The 21,058-nt window shown below is 39.9% G+C and overlaps 2 protein-coding genes across 4 annotated transcripts in view; both read right to left on the bottom strand.

Annotated features, from left to right (window-relative positions):
* Window positions 1-546: 546 nt before the first annotated feature.
* LOC145394546 (pancreatic triacylglycerol lipase-like) lies at window positions 547-16,964 on the bottom strand. 3 transcript variants are annotated; one of them, XM_080268380.1, is made up of 10 exons: window positions 16,869-16,964; window positions 13,033-13,447; window positions 11,036-11,114; window positions 9,502-9,647; window positions 8,517-8,765; window positions 7,685-7,809; window positions 6,399-6,507; window positions 5,120-5,294; window positions 3,079-3,179; window positions 547-1,257 (listed from the first exon to the last, which is right to left on the bottom strand). In XM_080268380.1, exons 2-10 carry the CDS (start codon window positions 13,409-13,411, stop codon window positions 1,076-1,078), a joined length of 1,545 nt encoding a protein of 514 aa, XP_080124506.1. In that variant the 5' UTR covers window positions 13,412-13,447; window positions 16,869-16,964; the 3' UTR covers window positions 547-1,075. The 3 variants fall into 3 exon arrangements, with proteins under 3 accessions (XP_080124506.1, XP_080124507.1, XP_080124508.1); XM_080268381.1 differs by having other exon boundaries at window positions 13,033-13,414; window positions 16,869-16,943; XM_080268382.1 differs by lacking the exon at window positions 16,869-16,964 and adding an exon at window positions 15,153-15,254 and having other exon boundaries at window positions 13,033-13,414.
* A 3,265-nt stretch (window positions 16,965-20,229) lies between these two features.
* Window positions 20,230-21,058, bottom strand: part of LOC145394329 (uncharacterized) — a 40,472-nt gene continuing 39,643 nt past the window's right edge. The window contains exon 5 of the mRNA XM_080268207.1: window positions 20,230-20,281. Coding sequence (XP_080124333.1) covers window positions 20,230-20,281 — 52 coding nt within the window. The remainder of the gene's footprint in view (window positions 20,282-21,058) is intronic.

Here is a 21,058-nt window from a genome sequence, read left to right as displayed (position 1 = left end):
ATTAAGAGGCATTCAAAACCTCAAAATAACAACAAAAACCATAAATACATCCTTGGATTCGAGAGGTCAAACATATTGTTATATCAGGTTTGCAGGCAGTCACATAATGGATCAGGGGTAAACTTCAGGACTTTCTCTAAAGCTTCCTACCTTATTATTTCAACCTCATACTGCATAGTTAAAGTTCTATGTCATTCTTTTGCTGTCATATAAACAACAGCAATTTTGGATATGTTACTAAAAAACTGGGTTAAAATTCTAAGGCTTTCTTTCACACTCCCATAATTATCTATTTCAACTTTATAATGCATCATTAAAGCACTTGCGGCACTTTCTGGTGCCTTATGAAACTATTTTATCTATCTATCTATTGCCAGACGCCTTAATCCCGTTTGGGGTGGCCACAAACAAATCGCCTCCAAGTTGCCCTGTCCCCCGCCATTTCACTGCCCTGCTCCAAACTCACACCCCCCTCTCTCATATACCTGTCCACCCCATCCCTCCATCTCATCCTTGGCCTCCCCCTCCCTCTTCCCCCTTCCACCTCACTCACATACACTCTCTTCGTCAGTCTTTCACCTTCCATCCTCTCCACATGGCCAAACCACCTCAGTGTGTTATAAAACTATTAATATAGGTATTTCAACAAAAAATTTGGCTCAAATTCTATGGCCTACCATCAACTTTCTCCTCTTATCGTCATTTTAACTTCATAAACTATAATTAAAATTCTTACTCCACTTACTGCTGCCCTGCAAAACCATAATTCATGGTACACTCCTATCACTGCTATATAATCAGATGCGTGACAGAGGTGGCCAGGATGGTACTGGCCACCTCTGAAAAATGTCTGGCATCCCCAGTGGCCATTCCAGTTTTCCAGGGGAATACCCAAAGGCTCCCCATAGGGTTCTCTTTGGGCCATCCCATAATCAGGCTTGGCCACCCCATTCTCTAAATTCTTGCTACACTCCTGGATACAACTGCGCTGCTTTTCAACTGCTGATAATGCTTTAAGGCAAACACTGACAAGCTTTTCCCACAGTATTATAATGATTACTTCCAGCACAGTAGCTCAAGTGACAAGGTATGTTTCTGAAGAGGCAGCAATTTCCGTCCTGGAGGAAGAGCGCACGAGCCATGAGCGACCCTCCAACCCCATGGCTGCCAGGATGGGCACCCCAAGATACATCTGTGACACCACCAGTGTTGCCACAATTAAAGCCATTACCAACATTACTGCCAATATCACCACACCTGCAAAGAGAAAATTATCATTAACATCACTGTCATCAAATGAATGTGGTGTTACAGTACAGTATTATGTATCTGTAACAGTAAAAAATTCTTATAGGATTTGCTAATCATTACACTGTAATTATAACTGTAATAAATGATGAATACTGGTCTATAATCATAACAGTGAGAGAACATATATATACTGTATAATACAGCACTGTAGTCTTTTAATTTACAGTACTGTCACAGTAGTCCATTGCAGTTTATCAGCATCCATAGAAAAATATTCAGTGATGGAGATGATTTTCAGACAATGGACATAATATGGGAAGAAAGAACTGGAATGAACTAATTCAAAAGTATGCATGCATGTTACTGAATATTGTGGTAAAATCTTCCTTACATAAAGTTACCAATTTATTGGATACAAAAATATAAGTTATTCGATGTGAAGCCCTGTAATTCACCTAATATCATCATCATCATTATCCATACTCTGATCCTGTACAGCCACATCAGCAGCATATACAGTAAAGTAAAATAACACACAGTAACAGCCAGTCCTACATTACTCCTTGTGAGTTGCTGGAGACTGAGATAAGTTACTGTATTCCACACTACTTAAGTATAAGAGTAAATGGCTAGCTTATGTATTTGCTCCATACACATTTACTCGTCCTTCCCCATTCTGCCAAATACATTCATCTGCCCATCAAGTGGTAGGTGGTGGCCATTGTCCACTCACTTTATGTAGTAATGCCTACTTCTTCCTTCACCTATATTATTATTTTCATGACTCCCCACTCCTCTCTTCCTACTTCATACTTCTATTTATTACCAATACTATTCTTTCCACTTCAGGTGCTACTAGCTTGAGTGACAAACCTAATGCTGTTGTTTCCTGTAAGCTTGGAAACCATTTACAATGTTGGATGATAACCATATAACCAAATAATGGAGTGATATGAAGTCTTCTATGGTGCATCCCTGTGAACTGGATGGAGAGAGCAAATCCTGCATCCATCCAGGACCCACACCTTCACAGTCTACACTATTCCCCACACCTCACTGTGGCGAGGTGTTGTCTGTTGCAAGGGAGCATCGATTCACTGCATGGGGCAGCCCTGCAGGGGCAGCTGCTTGCCTGTAGTTGATGTGTCTGCTTGGCCAGACAGACTGAGGTTACTCAACAATAACAACAAGCTGCCCTTCAGGACCCATAAAATACTCTCTCAATGTGCAAAGTAGGGCTGCCTGTTCATATCATGTGAGTGAAGCCAGATGCCTGCAAATCTTAACACACATAAAAGTACTGAATTTACTGTATCTATTCTAATTTGTAACATTCCTCCCTTTTCCCTTCCCATCCCTCCTCCTTCATACTCTCTCATCCTAATACCCTATCTACTCCCCCTACCTCCTTAACTGTTTCATCCTCCACCTAATAACCTACTCTCTTCACCTTTCATACTTGAAGTCCCCTTTTTATTACCTTCCCTCCTCTACATCCATCCCCCTTCTGTCCTACCTACATTCTCCCCCCCCCCTCTTTACCAACCCCCTCTTCTTATCCCTACATCTCTACCTACTCCCTCCCCCTAATTACCTCACTATCTTCTCTTTTCCTGCCTCTTTACATCTCTTCCTCCATTCCTCCTTTTCCCACTGCCTTCCTCTGCATGCCTACCAACTCCAACCCTTCCTCCTTTCCTACTGCCCTGCCTCTTATCCCTATAAACCCAACCCTTCCTCCCTTCCTACTGCCCTGTCTCTCACCCCTATACACCCTCTCCCTACTCCCTACACCTTTCTTCTCCATCCTACATCCCTCCCACATACCTGTCAGCTGTAGCGAAGAGTATGCTCCAGCAGAACACTCTGGGTCGAGGCGTGCAAAGGGTGATGTGATGCTTGTGTTTAGGTAGAAGGTACCATGGGTTCTGAAGGAGAGAAAGGATATACAAATTATGGCCCTTTTCACAACCTTATCCATTTCAATTCTCTCTCTATGTCTATACCATCTAAATATATGGTACAGTACTCTCTTCTACTCTTGTATCAACAGACTTCCTAACAATATGCATCCTCTCAATGTCCAACCTACCTAGATATACTCCCTTCTCCTCCTTCATCAACTGATATCCTAACTACTGGAGATTCATTCTTTCCTTACAACTATCCCATCTAAACATAATCTTCTACTCTTTCATCAGGAGACTACTTACCCCACATCTGTATCATGATACCATCTAAATATACTCTCTTCCATTCATTCATCATCAAACTTCCATACTTCATTGCTTTAATGAATCTCTCTACAAGCAGTTCCAAGTACATATGTGGGTTCTGAAATTTTAGATTATTTTTGTACAACTGATAGCTACTTTAAGTGTGGAGGAAGCTGGAATGATCTTTACAGGTAGCAATCGAATTTTAACAGGGAATTTTATTGTTCTACTGATACTTGCAGAATAGGACATGCAGATATTACTTCTGTAAAGTTGCTTCATTATGAGGTTGCTGATAAGTTTCCCTTTAAGTTGGTTATGATTCAGTATACAGTTGTACCGTAAAAAAAAAAAATTCCCAGTACTGTTTCTAGAGCTTTTAACACTCCAACTGTGGATCAAAAACACACCTCACTTTAAGCTGTTTTACTTGACCTCTTCAATCTAATTCACTTAGTTTTGTTTGTGCTCTACCCAAGTGATTTTATTCAGCTCGAGAGACTATTTGAACAAGCAAGGTCAAATAAAACTCTCATCAAACCCTTTTGCTACTAGGTGGCTCATGTCAAGCTGAATAAAACTGTCTATTATTGGAAAAAAATGTCATACCCAGAATGAAGACATTATAGTAGCACTTTGCCTGTATGCATCTTAGATGGTGCTGAAGACCAGTATCTTCGTGTGGTGGCATCAATATAAATGGGCAGTTACACATACCTTCCTCCATCCATCATCCAATCCAATGTTGCCCCATGAGGCGTACAAGCCCGGGGCTAGGCAAGTTGGTCCTGACACTTAAGATGAGAGTGACTAGCCACTCATCCCTGAGTGGCATTAATACCTATATACAAATAAGTGCACTCCTCAATGCCCTTCCTATCCCCTTACAGAAGGATGGTGGCCTGCAGGAGATGGGTACCTTCACAGTACAGTCCCTGACATTAACCTCCCAATGAGCCTGGAGTTACATCTACTACCGGTACTACAGTGTGACTACCACATATTTTGTACTTGAACCTCTTCAGCCCAAATGAAGATGTTTTAATTTATTCTTGCTATCTCTAGATGATTTTATTCAGTTGAGGAAATACTTTATGAACAGGAGTTACATACAGCCTTTAGCAATCTCTTCACTCATAGAGGTCCTTCTAAGGTAAACATAATCATGTAGACGTATCATAAACAAATCAATAAAATACATCACTGGACTGATGGGGGTAACAGGCTATCTTTTGGTAATATACTGTGGACCTGACAGCAAAAGAGGATATTATAAAAAAAGGCAACCTAAAGCTTATGCAGATCTGTTCAAATCTGACAAGAATCTATCCTGTTTTCAGCTCAGTTGATGGCTATGCTTTGTCAGACTGAAGGGTTGATCTGGCTTGTAACTAAGAATTTTTTCTACCATAATACTACAGCTCACTGGATTTTATACAACCTAGACTTTGTATTCAAGTTGTGGGATTGGTTCTGATTCACCAGGTAAAAACAAAACTGATTATGGGACACAATGTATCAATGTTTGTGAAATACCTTGTATTTGTTTTCATGTACCCCTTCCTACTTGACACGTGTTTCTCAAAGTGCTGGAGCTCTCTGAATGGTAAATAAAGATTCTAAAAAAATAAATAAATAAATAAAAAAAATACCTTGGATTAGCATTGTAGCCCATATACTGAGCTGTGGATGAACATGGACAGAGGCCCTGGACATAGTACTTCCATGTGGAACAATGTCGGGCCAGGAAGTATGTGGTGGATGGTTTGTATTGTATGCTCTCGGTAAACAACACATACGCCATCCCATGGTCACAACTACTGCCGTCTGTGGGAGAGAAGGATGTTAGGGTCACTTGGTGCAATGACCCTATTCACTTAATCCTGAAAGTTTATCATCATCATTATCATCAACATGACTCTTTCTCCCACCTTACAATAAATGAAAAAATATATCCATCCATCCACCCATCATCCAACCCTATGTTGCCCGGGAGCATGGGAGCCCAGGGCTAGGCAAGTTGGTCCTGACATTTACGATGAGAGTGAAGATAAATATACGAGTATATAATATGTGTTTAAGCGCACACACAACACACATACTACACACACACACACAACCACACACACATACACACACACACACACACTGGTATTCTATCCTATGACTGGTTCACATATCTCCTGGATAAAATGTGCTATCATAAATGGCAAAATGTGTACACACAAAAGCATGCAAAACACATCTGATTTAGGGTAATGTGATAATTTAATGACTGAATCAGAGTGTGTGTGTGTGTGTGTGTGTGTGTGTGTGTGTGTGTGTGTGTGTGTGTGTGTGTGTGTGTGTGTGTGTGTGTGTGTGTGTGTGTGTGTGTGTGTGTGTGTGTGTGTGTGTGTGTGTGTGTGTGTGTGTGTGTGTGTGTGTGTGTGTGTGTGTGTGTGTGTGTGTGTGTGTGTGTGTGTGTGTGTGTGTGTGTGTGTGTGTGTGTGTGTGTGTGTGTGTGTGTGTGTGTGTGTGTGTGTGTGTGTGTGTGTGTGTGTGTGTGTGTGTGTGTGTGTGTGTGTGTGTGTGTGTGTGTGTGTGTGTGTGTGTGTGTGTGTGTGTGTGTGTGTGTGTGTGTGTGTGTGTGTGTGTGTGTGTGTGTGTGTGTGTGTGTGTGTGTGTGTGTGTGTGTGTGTGTGTGTGTGTGTGTGTGTGTGTGTGTGTGTGTGTGTGTGTGTGTGTGTGTGTGTGTGTGTGTGTGTGTGTGTGTGTGTGTGTGTGTGTGTGTGTGTGTGTGTGTGTGTGTGTGTGTGCGTGTGCGTGTGTGTGTTATAACTACTGTAGGCTATATTTGCGACCCACATTGTGTTTTATATATTAGTGACCCACGTTTTATTTGTGTATGTGCATGCCAGTTTGCATGGAAACATGTGCATGTGAGTGTACCTTTTACAGAGGCAGGACCATCCCCTCCTTCCAAACACGAAGGCTGCCGCTCTCCTCCATTGGGCCAAAAGTCAGCATCACCAATATTCTCATCTATACCAAAGCAGTCCTGGACAACAAGATGGAGGGTAACATTACTGTTGTTGTTTCCATGGACCCAGGATCATCTAAACATGAATCCAGTGAAATGCAGGTCACTGTCACTCTCCTGCAGTTCACTATCCTCCTCTCAAGGAATAGGAAGGAAGCTGAGGGATGTCTGCATAACCAAAAAGCAATCACCCTGTTATACTGGTGCCACCAAGTGAAGGCATCACCCTCCATCACCAAAGACAGCATTAACAGATCCAATCTCATGAATGAATCTGTCCCTGAATTTTTCACCTGTAATAATGACAAAATTTACAGAGCATTCAGTGTCACAAATTTAAACTGCAAACTGACAAAATTTACAGAGCTTTCAGTGTCACAAATTTAAACTGCAAACTGCTTCAACTAACTGTCTGTGATGATCAAACCGCGCAGGCTAAGCAAGTTTGAACCCCGATGTGTATGCTATAAGTGTAGGGTTTGAGTCCTTTTACTTCCCTGGTACAATGCACAGTCTTGTGGAAATTGTGTCCTTATGGGAATACACAAGATACAGAAGGCCATGTCCAGATTTAAGCCCTTGAATCACGTGATACATCCTATTGGTCTATTCTTGCTACCTTCAGACAATTTTATTTATCTTTGGGGAGACCTTTTGTAGTGAAGGGGTCAGTGAAACTTATATTTAACTCACGTAGTTCAAAAAGCATCTCCTAAACTAAAGAAAAATAATAATTAGGCAATAGGAAGAATGAAATATAAATAATGAATTCAGGACAAAGTGGTCAATACTTTTAATGCAATGACACCTTTTTATTTTACTCTTGCTACAGGAAGTCCATGCTGTAAGGTATGGCAGGGATGTGTTATAATGTACATAACAACACTTACCCCATACTGTAGGTAACAATGAAATTTTCGTTTAAACTAGGTGGAGATTTTTGTCCTTTGCGGCTTATATCAGGTAGGTGAGTGGCAATGCTTATGGTTCTGAATTTTTCCCATAGCACTTCTTTGTTATTAGCACTTGATTCTAGTGGTGATTTCTTGCTATAGCTTAGTATTCGTGATCCAGATGGGGTAAATTTATGTCTAGTTAAATCAATCAGGGTTTAGTTTTTGTGCAATTTAACTGTGGACTTGACAGAAAAATAGAACATATAACATGCACCTTATAATGATAAAGAGAGACTAACATTCCACTGTCCAATGGGTGTGTAGCAACCATGTGTGTGGATGACATCAACAAACTGTGCATCAGTCTTGTGCAAACGCCACTCCTCGTCCACACCGTGGAACATGTGGCCAGCAGGGTCCAAGCCTGCGAAACAAACACAGACACGAGAATGTAAGACATCAAATACACACATGTAGGAAATATCATCGTTAATATACACACCCACATATGGCTGTGGGTGCTGAAATAGAGGAAAACTCATCATCATCACTGATAACATATAGTCTTCATCATCAGTAGCTTTATTTTTATCATCATCATCATCACTTTCAAAACATCACTATCATCAGTATTTTCAACTAACTTCATAATCATCCTCAGTATCCTCATTGTATCTTTATCATCACTGTCAACATCCACATCATCATCCTTCATACCATCCAAATCACTGATATAAGCATAACTGTCATCAAATATCACCATCATCATCATTCTACTCCATTTTTACAAGTCACAGATGGATGGGTAGAAACAAAACAGAACGTCCATCATTATCATAACCATCAACATTACCATCATCTTCCAATCCTAACACCCATCATTAACAATCATCAACATTACCATTGTCTCCCTATCCTAACTTCCCTGGGAATGACTACAAATCAAAAGTGCTTTCAAAACAGTGCAAAATGAAATGGACCAATCATCCACTCACTCACATCCTTCTTATTTTATATATGAAAAGTGTGCCAAACATCAGGCTATAATTTGCTTCTATATCAGAGTAATAATCCTTACTACACCACTTGGCTATACTGTACACACACACACACACACACACACACACTTACCTGTAATCCTTCCAAGTGTACCATTAAGCTCTTTGCCAGTGAATCCAGCTGCATGTGCCCCAAGCGAATGCCCAATAACATGGACCTTTGAGCGTGGCAGTCCCCCAGCCTCTATCAGGAACTTTACCATCCTTCCCACGTCCTCACCCACCTTGCTGACACGGGGTTTGATCACATAGTACTCGGCAGTCAATGTACCTGCTGACCAGGTGACTGCTATGACGTTGCAGTCCTCGCGACGAAGAAGTGCTGTTGGGAGAAGTGTAAGGATAGTGAAAGCGCTTTTACCTTCTGATGGCTAGGATTTTTCACTAAACAATACTACCTACTGTTAGCCGAAATAAACTTCCTAGGTATCATTATCATCATTTTTCTTCATCATCTAAGAATGGGATGAGGCAGGATCCACAAAACAGGGACCCTTTCCACTGGTCTGACTGGAAAGTGTCCAGTCAGACCAGTTCCACCATGTGATGGCATTCCTCTCTGGCATCAACTACCAGTAATACTTCTACTGTAACTTGAGGGAAACAGGTAAATCAGCTTTACAAGTAACAATGATATTTCAACTGCTTTTTTTTTTTTTTGTTACTTAATGGCAACATTAAAAGAAAAAAATGCCAATACTATACAGGAAACTTAAAAGTACAATGATGATTTCTGTTTAACTGAAATGCTGAAGTGGGATGTCTTCATGTAAAGGCACCAATACAGCTAGGCAGCTGAACTGCTTGTCTATCCCAAAAAGGAGGATAAAGGGTTGCAGAGGAGCAGTTTAAGACTGTAGTCTACTGGGTTCACATTTCAGATGAGCCTGGCAACAACTGCAACAATTGTTCAGTAACTAAAGCTTGTTTGACTGTTACCAATCTGTTGTTTACTGTGGCTTAAAAAAAAAAAAAAAGGGGGGGGAGGGGGGCATGGCTGCCAAAATGGCAACCTCTGTTACCATTACCTCCATGACTCCTATCAGCTCTATACTCACCATCCTTCATGGCAATAATCCAGTTGTCCACCCCTGAGCCAAGGAAGCCATGGATGATAAAGTAGGTTTTCCGTGGGTAAAACTGTACAGATGCCAGGGACCCTCGTGACCCCACTCTTAGATACTGAGCCTCGGTGGGGAAGCGCCTAGAATAAAGAACAATACTGTCAGGATTTTCATAATACTTGTTCTCTTAATCTATCTATGGCCAGACACCAGTAAATCCTGTAAGGGCTGGCCCCAAACAAACAGCCTCAACATCATCCTATCCTCTACCATCTGGCCATTTTTTCTCCAACTCACACCCCCTCTCTCATTCTCTCATAGGCCTATACTTCTCCAGCCCATCCCTCTGTCTCATCCTTGGTCTCCCTCTCTCCCATCTCCACCTCCAACTCACTGACATCCATTTTCCTTGTCAGTCTCTCATTTTTTATCTTTATATGGCCACAGTATTTCTCCTAATGCTTTTCACAACATCCACATCATCAGATAATTTCCTGTTAACCTCTTGTCTGATGATGTCTAATATTTTTTTCTTACTGCCTTCAGATAATTTTTATTCCACTATGGAAGAAAATCAGGACATGAAGGGGTTACTGGAGACTGATTCTAGCCACATTGCTGCAAGTTCTCTGGTGTTAAAATCTCCCTGAGGCAGTAAAAATAAATTAATGAAATAACTTTACTGGAGTGAAGGGGTCACGCCAAGATGAACCTCAGATAGTACAGGGGGTCAATGATGGCTAGCTATTTAAAATCTCTACAGTTAAAAAATCTATCTATAGCCCGACGCCCTAATCCCGCAAAGGGTGGCAGCAGACAAAACGCCTCCAAGTCGCTCTGTCACCCACCATTTGACTACCCTCCCCCCAACTCACCCCCCCCTCCCTCTCCTAAATTGAATAAAACTGTATGGAAGTAGCAAGAATAAAATCAGTTGTGTCATCAGGCTAAAATGTTAGATGTGAATGTGGCTTTATTTCTTCAACAAGGCAACATTTTTCTTTTTATTTTTTCTTAGTGCTGCCAGACAGTTTTACTCAGCTTAGAAGAGATTTATGGCATAGGAGGTTAATGAATGCTACATCTAACTCCTTCCATTTTGCAGTCTCTCCTGTGTTAAACAAAATCATCCCGAGACAGGAAGAATGAGGTAAACTATGACCACCCACAAGATAATAACCGTAGTTCCATGTCAGCTAACAACTGAACCCATGTTGATATAACATTTATTACTCAAAATTTCTCCAAGAATAATCTCCTGAAGTTTCTCATACATTTCCCAAAATATAGCTACAGTATACTGGGTCTCCATAGGGAAATATTCATGCCATAAAACAAAACTGTCAGGAATTTATACACAATCAAATGCTAAATAACAGAAAAGACCTCAGCATACTGCAAAAGTTCATCTCTCTTTCTCTCTCTCTCTTTCCCCTACAAGTTGGGACATGTTCATAATCCTTCTCCTCTCACACAATATTTACCGTACTATTTAGGATATTCACTGTACAATAATTCTCTCTCTCACCTGGACCAGAAATGGAAGTTGCGGACAAAATTGAGTGAGTCATCTGCATTCTCGCTTCTCACCAACAGCCTGTGTATATCTGTGGGGTGGGAGAGATGCACTTCAACAATTTGATATACAATGTAGCAATAGCAGTATCAGATTAGTATTCGTAGTAGAAGTACAGTAAGTAGCTACCATAATAATAATAACAATAACAAATACTACTACTACTACTAATAATAATAATAATAATGAAATGATCTGCTGGCCAACTCCCTCAGCCATCTAGAACTTCATTTGGGCGGCTATATGGAATTACTGTGACGGTCGTACTATTAAAAGGGTGTGCGCGAATGTGTATGCAAACCTTCATTTCTAATGGTCATTTATGGAACACCTGTAATTACACCTGCACATAGTTGCCCTATTGTTGTGTGTGTGTGTGTGTGTGTGTGTGTGTGTGTGTGTAGCTAACTCGTGCAGTTTTGATCCACTTTTGACCAAACTTGGCAGCCTCATTAAAGGTCAGGAAAGGGTGAAATGATCAGGTCTTGAGAACAATTGTTCAAAGGTCCAGGACACAGGGCAAGGCTAACGTATAAAGTTTTGATGAGATCTGGATTAAACTTGGTGGAAATGCTGAGGATCTGGGAAGGATGAAGTGAACTGATTTTGAGAACAATCAGCGAAAGGTCAAAAGTCTCAAGACAAAGTCAAAAGTTCATCCCTTTGACCGACTGTACTGTGAGTCTTGCAGTCAATGTGTGCTCCTTGTTGCTGCATGTAATCAACCTGTAACCTATCCCACATTCTTTTTAATGTAAGAAATAAGGAACCAAAGGCCAGGAGCCCGCAAGATTGTTTCCTCCAAGAAAAAACAACAATAACAGAGAGCCAAATTCAAGATCCGTTTACTTCATTTCGAGATGCCTGGACACTGCGTTTGAATGACTGGAGATCATACCCATTAGGATATACCGTACTGACAGATTGTGACAGTTACAGCATCGAAATACCTGATACGGTAATACCGTACATATCCTTCACACTGTATTAGTTAATGTCGTCTATAGTCTTCTACCGTATATTATTACAAAACTTTAGCTACATGCAACTGTTATCATAAATTGTGGCTGATTAAAATCACCTCGAGACTGCAAGAATAAGACAACAGCCTTGTCTGTTATCTCACCACGGCAGATGAGCAAGAAATGAAAGCACCCAGCCAGCCTCACATAAAACGACTGTGACGCTCCAATTCCCTATTGGGTGCAAGTAGCATGTCATGTTCCTGGCTTGCAATGTAGATAACCACCTGAAATACAATACGGTATACTGTATGCTTCTACAGTCCTAGCAAATGTCAGATAAACGGATACTGGTAGTGTATTGTTTAATACACTACAAAGCTTACCATTACTACATTTAGCTATACCTTTGTGACTGGGTCAATATAATCTCAATAAACTACTGAGAGAGAGAGAGAGAGAGAGAGAGAGAGATGGGGGGGGGGGGATGTCTGTGCAGGAGAGTGGCGAGTTCGCGGAGGCAGGAAGAGAAAGCATGAGTCACCCTGCATCCTCATCGTCACTCCCTAAACTGCATCCTCATCGTCACTCCCTAACACCTTTTTGCTGCCATTTTGAGTTACACAGACCACACTGACCAAACGATCCTTTCTACGTGGTCCTGCCTTAATAATGAAAGAAATACTTGCTCTCCAATTACAAAAGTTTTAGAATAGGATACCAAAGTAAGTTCTGTAATTCTGTATTCTTGCGTAATTGACTTTTTTTTTCTTAGGTTAAATAAATAGTCTGGGGGGAGCTAGAAATGAAAAGGATATCCTCATTACTGAGGAGGTTAACGCTGAGAGAGAGAGAGAGAGAGAGAGAGAGAGAGAGAGTTATAAGAAATTTCACACACACACACACACACACACACAGTTATCACATGATCCTGCCAGCTACAAAGCTAAATCTTTTTTTTCTTTTTTTTCCGTCACTCTTACTCACTGGGATGGAAGGCAAGGATGGCGAAGAGAAGAGACAGGAGCGTAGCAGCCAGTGCTTTGTAAGACCACATCCAGCTACCACAAGCCATTTCCGAGTCTAGTGATGGTGGTGATGATGATGCTGTAGAAGCTGGTGGTGATGCTGGAGGTGAAGGTGATGTTCTTGCAGAAGCTGGTGATGCCGTTGAAGATGATGGTTCTGTTGCTGTTGATGATGTTGAAATTGCTGAAGTTGATTCAGCTGTCGAAAGTGATGTTGCAACTGCTGCTGATGTTGCTGCAGTTGCTGTTGATGTTGCTGTAGTTGCTGGTAATGTTGGTCCAGTTGCTGATGATGCACACTCACTGCTGCACTGTTCCTCTGCACCTTCTTCACTCATGTGCTGTTTCAAAGGACACACCCATACTTGATACAGCTGTTACATAATAAAATACAATTATAACGTGATACTGTAACTGTATAATAACGATATATACTGTATATATATCTTGAAGAGGGAAAAAGGGGGAAGGTTTATAAGCGACAATTTACCCGTATATATTATTTTTCTAGACAAACTTCCTATCAATAATGCAAAGATGCCGCCTCTACTTTAACTCCTTCAACAAGAGGACTTTATTCTTGCTGCTGTCAGGCTAATCACGCACCGGTAGGCCTATACTATTACGAGAATACCATATTAGTGAAAGGGTTACTGCAGGCAAATATATAACCTCCCCGTTTCCATGTTTCTCCCATGCCAAATAAAATCATCTAGCCTATAGCTAGATAACAATGAAAAACATGCCGTTCTCGTAGTGAAGGGGTTAGGGTCTGCATGATATCAGCCAGAGATTAGACTGGGTTAGGTAAATTCTGCTAGACTTGGCCAAATTAGTTATGGGTAGGGTAAGGCAAGTTTGATTATGGTAATTCATGTTAGTGTTGGCCTACGTAACCATATCCAAAAAAATATTCGCGTATGAACTAGAGGCCAAAGTGGCACGCTAGGCATTGTAGCACCACCACTTTGTATTTTGCATATTATGACTTAATATTCTCTTACATAGCAATCATGTACTTCTTGTATCCACACAGTCTGCATCAATTATATACACAAGAAAAATGAGGTGTAATGTGCCTAATCAGACTCTATGGACTGAGACTCTAAGGAAGAGGTGTTACGAAATTTTCAAAGTTACTTTGAATATGCTGTTGGCATCCCTACGTGTCAAGTGGGGTTGGTGGAGGATTAGTGCCCCTCCCTGTAAAACAATTAACTCTAAGACCTTGGCCACCCCGATTGGGATACATGGCGTCTGGCAATGAATGAATGAATGAAACTTTGAATACGACCCGAGGTGCAAAGAACATCCAAAGTCCACGTGTAGAAGGCTGCGTCCAGTGACTGCCTACACTAAATATATCCACATAATTACAACTAAATCAAAGACAAGAATAAAGGGACGGGCTAATGTAACAATCCTGATAGTGAAAAGAGTATGGATGTGTACAACTTATGGCTGCAATGGCAAAGTAGTTGGTGTAGCCCAAGGTACCATCTGAACGTGAACCCAGTGGACTGCAGGCTATAGCTGTCATATAGCCCAAAATTCTCCTAATAAGGGGGTAGGGAGGGAGCAAAGGGACGTCTGTATAATCGGACAGCTCGTATATCAGTGCTGCTTCATGAAGGCGTCCCACTTAAATACCACAGATTATGGTACTGTACTCTTCTATAACAAAACTGCGTCTATATTAAATTCTCTTACCTCAAGCGCCAGGCAACATTAACTGTAGGAGCACTTTTATTATCAATGAGGGCCTTACCTAACCTCTCCAGTTCGGAGTTACCCCTAAGCTGAATAAAATTATAAAACTGTTTGGCGACAGCAAGAATTATGCAAAGAAAAAAAGCCATAAGGCTGCAAACAAAATTAAGTGTATGAGAAACATAGGTTAAAATATATATATATATATATATATATATATATATATATATATATATATATATATGCAAATTACATGGTAGCTAAAGAAGTATATTCGAATAAATTTAAAAGGCAGCTGAAATTATTGAAATTATGTGGAATTCAGTTTTAAGCACACAAACAGATGCAGGTTAAAAGAAGATAACTTACTACGGATTAGTATAGGCGACGAAAAATGAAGATGAAGGTTAAAACTGATGAGTAAATTTAATCGTAGAAGCAGGGTGAGTGTGTTAGCAAGGCAGTGCGAGTTGTAAGTGTAGGAGGGGAGCCAACGCCTAAGCCCCACCCACTCAAGCCTTTAAGTGGGCATATGGTTGCGTATTTATTCTTATCTTTCAACGCACCGTTTTTCATTCATTTATTCTGCATCTCACTGGACATGCGATCAGCACATTCTCCGATGCTTTTTAAAGGCGCTTTTAATTTTTCATCTGAATAAACGGCATTAAATTAGACGTACGCACACCAATGCAATGTACCGGATACTGCACAGCGTTAAAGTCGACATGTGACTGTCCTGTCCATTCCTCTCTTTCCAGGTGTTAATTTTTTTTTATTTATCTTAGCTTACAGAAGCACTGGATTTAGCCACACATTCTGCAATTCCTTTTGACAATATAACCTAAGCCCCACTGCAATCAATTAACATTACGTCACGCTGTTGCTCGCTCTCATGTGACTCGCGTGTATTTGTTCGTCCTTCTGCAAGCCATTGTTATTGCTACACTTACAATGATTCTGGCCGGTACAAACACGTTATACAGCCAGACATCACAGTTCTATTTGCTTACACACCCGCAAATGCACTGGGTATAACGATGAAATTCTCGTCGAAAAAATATAATCAATTCTCACATTTGGCTCGGTTTCTATGTTCACTCTTCGTTTCCAAGGTAGATTTTATTAACATTTTTTGGCCTTTATACAAACCAAATTTAACTAAACATTCCATATTTTCTGTACATGTATTTTCTTTATGACCCGACTGGTGACTGCTTACTTGAAGCGATTTATTCTTTCACTAGTCACAAGCTTGTCCACTTGCTCATTTTTCTTTTGTGAGGCACTGTTAGGGTACATAAAGTTTGCATATTATTCTAGTTACAGATCTTGTCTCATTTCAACATCATAGTGGGCTTATTGCAGTTTTCACTTATGGTACGACGATTTTTTATATTCTGACAAGGTTACTGGACATTTTCTCCCCAGTGCCTGACGATTTTATTCAGCAGAAGGGTAACATTCATTTATTTGCTGTTAATATTCGCTTTTGTAACATAAAAGCCTAAGTTCAAAATTGTTGGCTATAGTACCAGACAATACTATTATATATTATTTAGTTGCCCAGCCACATTATGGTTATTATGGTATACAACCCAAACATTGAAAAAACTAACCTAACCGTGAAGGCATTTTTTTTTTTTTCCTTTGTCAAGGTTAGGCCCAAGAGATGCCAAGGTTAGAACCGAAAGGACGCAGCTTTCACAATCAGCTTGCTCTTTGGTTTGGTTTGCATAAAATCTATAAACAAGCAACTAAATTTTTGTATGTTAATTTTTCGTGATATTTCATGCTACAAAACCATGCCATAAACTGAGTTTTGCTTTTCCGTGTACCATTTATGATCACAACTGACACCTTCCTTAAACTGAATAATATCGTCTAGTGGTGCCCTAAATACAGTAAATATGCCACCTGACTGAAGGGGGTTAATTTCCAAAGCCAGAGAAAACGGAGGTATTGAAGGGGCGCAATTCTTTTTCACCCACATTCCTCTAGCTTTCCCACCAGAAAAGTCACTCCACACTGCTTTCCACGCGTCTCACACAAGGTCGCCACACTCTGGTCACATTTTGCCTTCACCTGCTGGGACCGTCAAGTATCACTAAAATAATCTTCAGGAGAGGGAGGATATACAACCACCATGGAGCAAGCGCATAGTACACCCTCCCTTCCCCGTGATCAAACCTTTACTGCGTGTCTTTCGAGAGTTGCCAATCCTAGCTTTACAAATGACGCTAAAGTCGCTCAAAGATGCTAAAAATATTACGAAACAAAAAACGAAATTCACCACAAAGAAGATCTTTATGAATATCATTCGAACTGCCCAACAAAGTTGAAAGTATTGTTAAAACTCATGTAGCGTCATGCTAAAAAAAAAAAGAAAAGAAAAGGGCTTAAACCGGAAGTTAGTTTCAAGATCTAGCAACTAGCTGTTGCAACTGTGAACTTAACTCACCACCTACGGAGGTTAGTTGACTCATGTATTTGATGTGTCACGCTTTCCTTGCGCATGGAAAATGCACAAGCAGGAAAGATAAAATTTAGCTTGTTCTCACCTATACTTAAACAATTTTTCCACAATGTGAGCTAACTTCTCCATTCAACTTAAAAATAGCCTTTGAGAGACTGATACGAAAATATTCGTGGGAAATGCGATGTGGCACCTCAGCATCCGCCAGGGAGATCGACCGTCTGTACAGAGTTGCCAAGTTACGTATAGTTCACTAGATCATTACATCAAGTTATACGAAAATAATAATAATAATAATAATAATAAAGTCATCGGAAAGAAACCAAGCAATGTTGTAAAGATTTGAACACGTTTTATCAATACTACAAATTTTAGCACTTTTTTGCGATTGTTGGGCGTCCACTTTTCAAATTTAGCACAATCGTGAATCAGATTGGCAACTCTGAGGGCCGGATCCATTCTTCCTCTATTTTTCTTAGTGGATGGAGGGGATTTCTAAGTTTATGAGCCGTCCAAGTTCATTGCATCAGATGACTAGATCACTGGTGTTAAACTGTATTGGTAAACTAATATTCCAGATTCGGTTATAACTTTTTTATACCGTGCAGTTGCCGTCTCATCACCGTAATTTACCTTTGTCTAATTTTTTGTGCCAAATCATTAAAGTAGAACCTGAGATATCTTAAGGTATTGTTTGTAGTTCAAGCTTCAGTTATCCATTTTTTTTTTTTTTCAATTTCCGATAGTGATCTTACGTCTGGCAAGCACATCTTACCTCCCGATTACGTCATTTGTCTGACCTGATTCTCCCGACAAATGCCAATAATAAATAGAGCGATTACAATGCAAAAAGTTCATGTTACAACTTATGGCTCTATTTAAAACATACCACGATAAACCCACTGACATGAATAAATAAAACCAATTTATTTCGTATTTTATTTACCACAAGCTATAAAACTGCAAATATTTAACACATTCAATGCAACACATTATTCTATTCTTCCAACCGCCTAGCGATTTTATACAACTATAACTTTTTTTTTTTTTTAGGCGAAAATGAACATGACAGGTTGGGGATGATTAGCTGAATGCAACAGTACTTCATAATCTCTACTCGTTAGCATTATTAATTGACATATCTGAGAGGGAATCTGGGTTAGTATATAAGCTGTTCGGACATGTTGCATTGAGCCTATCATCACCAAACTGTCAAGTGCACCTTCGCCTCGATAAAAAAAAAAAAAAAAAAAAAAAGCCTCTCGTAAGGAAGGGGTTGGCCCATATTCGAGGTGGTAGCATAGGAGGCTTCGTTGCTTCTTTTCCTCGGAGATTAATTTTGAATATTACACCATTGTATTTATTTGTGAATTATTTCTGACAGTTTTAATATCGACATAATTTATATCACTAACACACAAGAGGATATTGATGTGTAATGTGCAAAATAAATCGCTAAGCATGATGCGTTAACGAAATCTTTAGTCTCTTAGAATAACCCTAAATCTGATCTCGTCTAACCCCTTCGGTACGATGACCTCTACTTCTACACTTTCACTTCAACTTGGCTTTAAAATTACAATCTCTCCATCGACTGCCGAGTTCTAACAGAGGATTAACAGTACAACAGACGCTAGTCACGAAGAAGTGTTATGTAAAGGTTATACAGGCATGGTATTGTTTTATTCTGCCAGAGCTACGTGATATAAGATACGGAAGGACGAAAAGGACGAAAATCTGGGCCAAGTTAAGGTGAACAGACTATAGTTAGCTAATTATACAGAATTATTAAAATGCTAAATATCTAAATAATAAAGTGTATTTATTAACTGTCTAGGAAAGCATTTACAATAAATAACTATACATCTGAGAGAGAGAGAGAGAAAGAGAGAGAGAGAGAGAGAGAGAGAGAGAGAGAGAGAGAGAGAGAGTCTGAAACTGTGCATGAGATAATAAAATGAAACGTGAAGTTGAAATAGCAGGAAAACGCTGAAAAAAATGATGAATCTGAGAGAGAGAGAGAGAGAGAGAGAGAGAGAGAGAGAACCTCGCCCTATATAATCCACCTTTGTCCTATTGTTAGAGAACGACCCAGAAATACGGCTTCATTATTATTATTATTATTATGAACAGATTACATCGAAAATATACAAAATATCTGCATACGATATTGTTACATCATAATTATTCTTTTGTATTTTTCTTGTTCGTTTTCTTCTCCACTTGATTATACTCTTATATTCCACCTTAATTTCACTGTTTTCAATTTGCTATTAATCCTTCCACCACAACAGTCCTTAGAAATATTACTACTGATACAACCAAACGATATACAGCTTGGAAAGGCAATTAGTATACTATTTCCACTTTAAATTGGCCTAAAACTGACACCTATCATAAATCCTTACCTTTAACGACAGATTAACACTAGAATATGGTGCTAGTAACGAAGAAGTGCTATGGGAAGGATGTAGGGCCGTTGTATTCTCTTCCTGTCACTGGGCTACGTAAAATGAAAATCTTGACCAAGTGAAGGTGAAACTATTATATTAATCCTCTCCAGTTGGAAAAGACTCCCTTAAACTGAATAAAATCGTCCGTCTCTAAAAAGAACACAATTTAAAAAACGGACGATAGTAAGGAAAAGAATTTATAATATATCTTCCATCGTCCTTCTTGTATTTATTTTCTTTATTTCTCTTCACCTAGTAAGGACGAAGGACCTTGGAGTCTTAAGTGCGTTTCTATGTGACGTTGGTGGTTTCGGAATCTCTTATAGTGATTAAATTTCCATATTATACCTTCATATTCTCTTGCATTTTTATATTATTTCAATATCGACAAAGTTTGCAACAATAACAGACAAGAGGATACTAGAGTGCAATATGCGAAATAAATTGTCATGTTCAAGATGTTACGAAATCTCCAAAGCCATATGGGACGGGAAGATGAAAAAGATGATTCGTTGTGTTAGGACTGTTGCATCTTCACTGCACATACCACCTCCCCTAGCTCACACATGCTGGAAAAAAATAAAATACTATTAACGATGGTAGAATTAGATTATCATTATTGTTATTAGTACTATTATTATTATTACTGATGTTTGCATTTATGTGTGAGGTGATGAATCAGGCTGGGAGAAGGTTATTATTATTATTATTATTATTATTATTATTATTGCCTCATTCCATCTTAACTTATGACTTAGGGCTGAGGTGATGAATCAGGCTGGGGAAAGGTCATTATCACTATTATTATCATTAACATCATCATCATAACCACCACCATCCTCAATTTCAATCTAAATCCCTCTCTCCACTTATCACTCAGCAGTCCTAATACGCTTGATGCTCTTTTGACACCTACAACGGAGTACCAAGTGCCACTAATCGTATACCTGTCAGAGGGATGCACTCTCTCTCTCTCTAATCTTATAATACTCGGTGCCTCCATAACTTGCATACAGGTAAACTAAGTGTCGCTATTGGTACAGCCACAGCCAACTGAGAGTAGTCTTTACGCAGGGGGGATGTGCACCGCCTCACCTTACATCTAAGTATCTGTCCATCTGTCTGTCCGTCTACAATACCTATCTATCTATCCATCTATCCAGTCCTTATGCTTCTTGCGACCATCAACAACTGTAGCTGCGTGCAAGTGCGGCTCATCATACACGTGCCAGGGACGTGCACTGCCTCTCTCCCCCACTACCCTCTGTCTGTACAGTATATCAATCTGTCTCCCTCCCCTCTTTCTCTGCTTACCAGTCTGTCTCCCTTCCCCCTCTCTCTGTCTG

This window comes from Coenobita brevimanus, chromosome 27 (assembly GCF_032717465.1).
Source record: "Coenobita brevimanus isolate Jiangsu-jjx chromosome 27, ASM3271746v2, whole genome shotgun sequence".
Lineage (NCBI taxonomy): Eukaryota > Metazoa > Arthropoda > Malacostraca > Decapoda > Coenobitidae > Coenobita > Coenobita brevimanus.
This window is presented reverse-complemented; position numbering and strand designations above follow the sequence as displayed.

Bases quoted from the DNA above. Each gene is read 5' to 3' on its own strand.
- LOC145394546 (XM_080268380.1), bottom strand. From the start codon at position 13,411: ATGAGTGAAGAAGGTGCAGAGGAACAGTGCAGCAGTGAGTGTGCATCA. The intron at 5,295-6,398 runs GTACACTCACAT...TCTCTCCCACAG, and splicing joins TGGTCCTGCCTCTGTAAAAG to ACGGCAGTAGTTGTGACCAT. The intron at 3,180-5,119 runs GTATTTTTTTTA...TCTCTCCTTCAG, and splicing joins GGCTACAATGCTAATCCAAG to AACCCATGGTACCTTCTACC.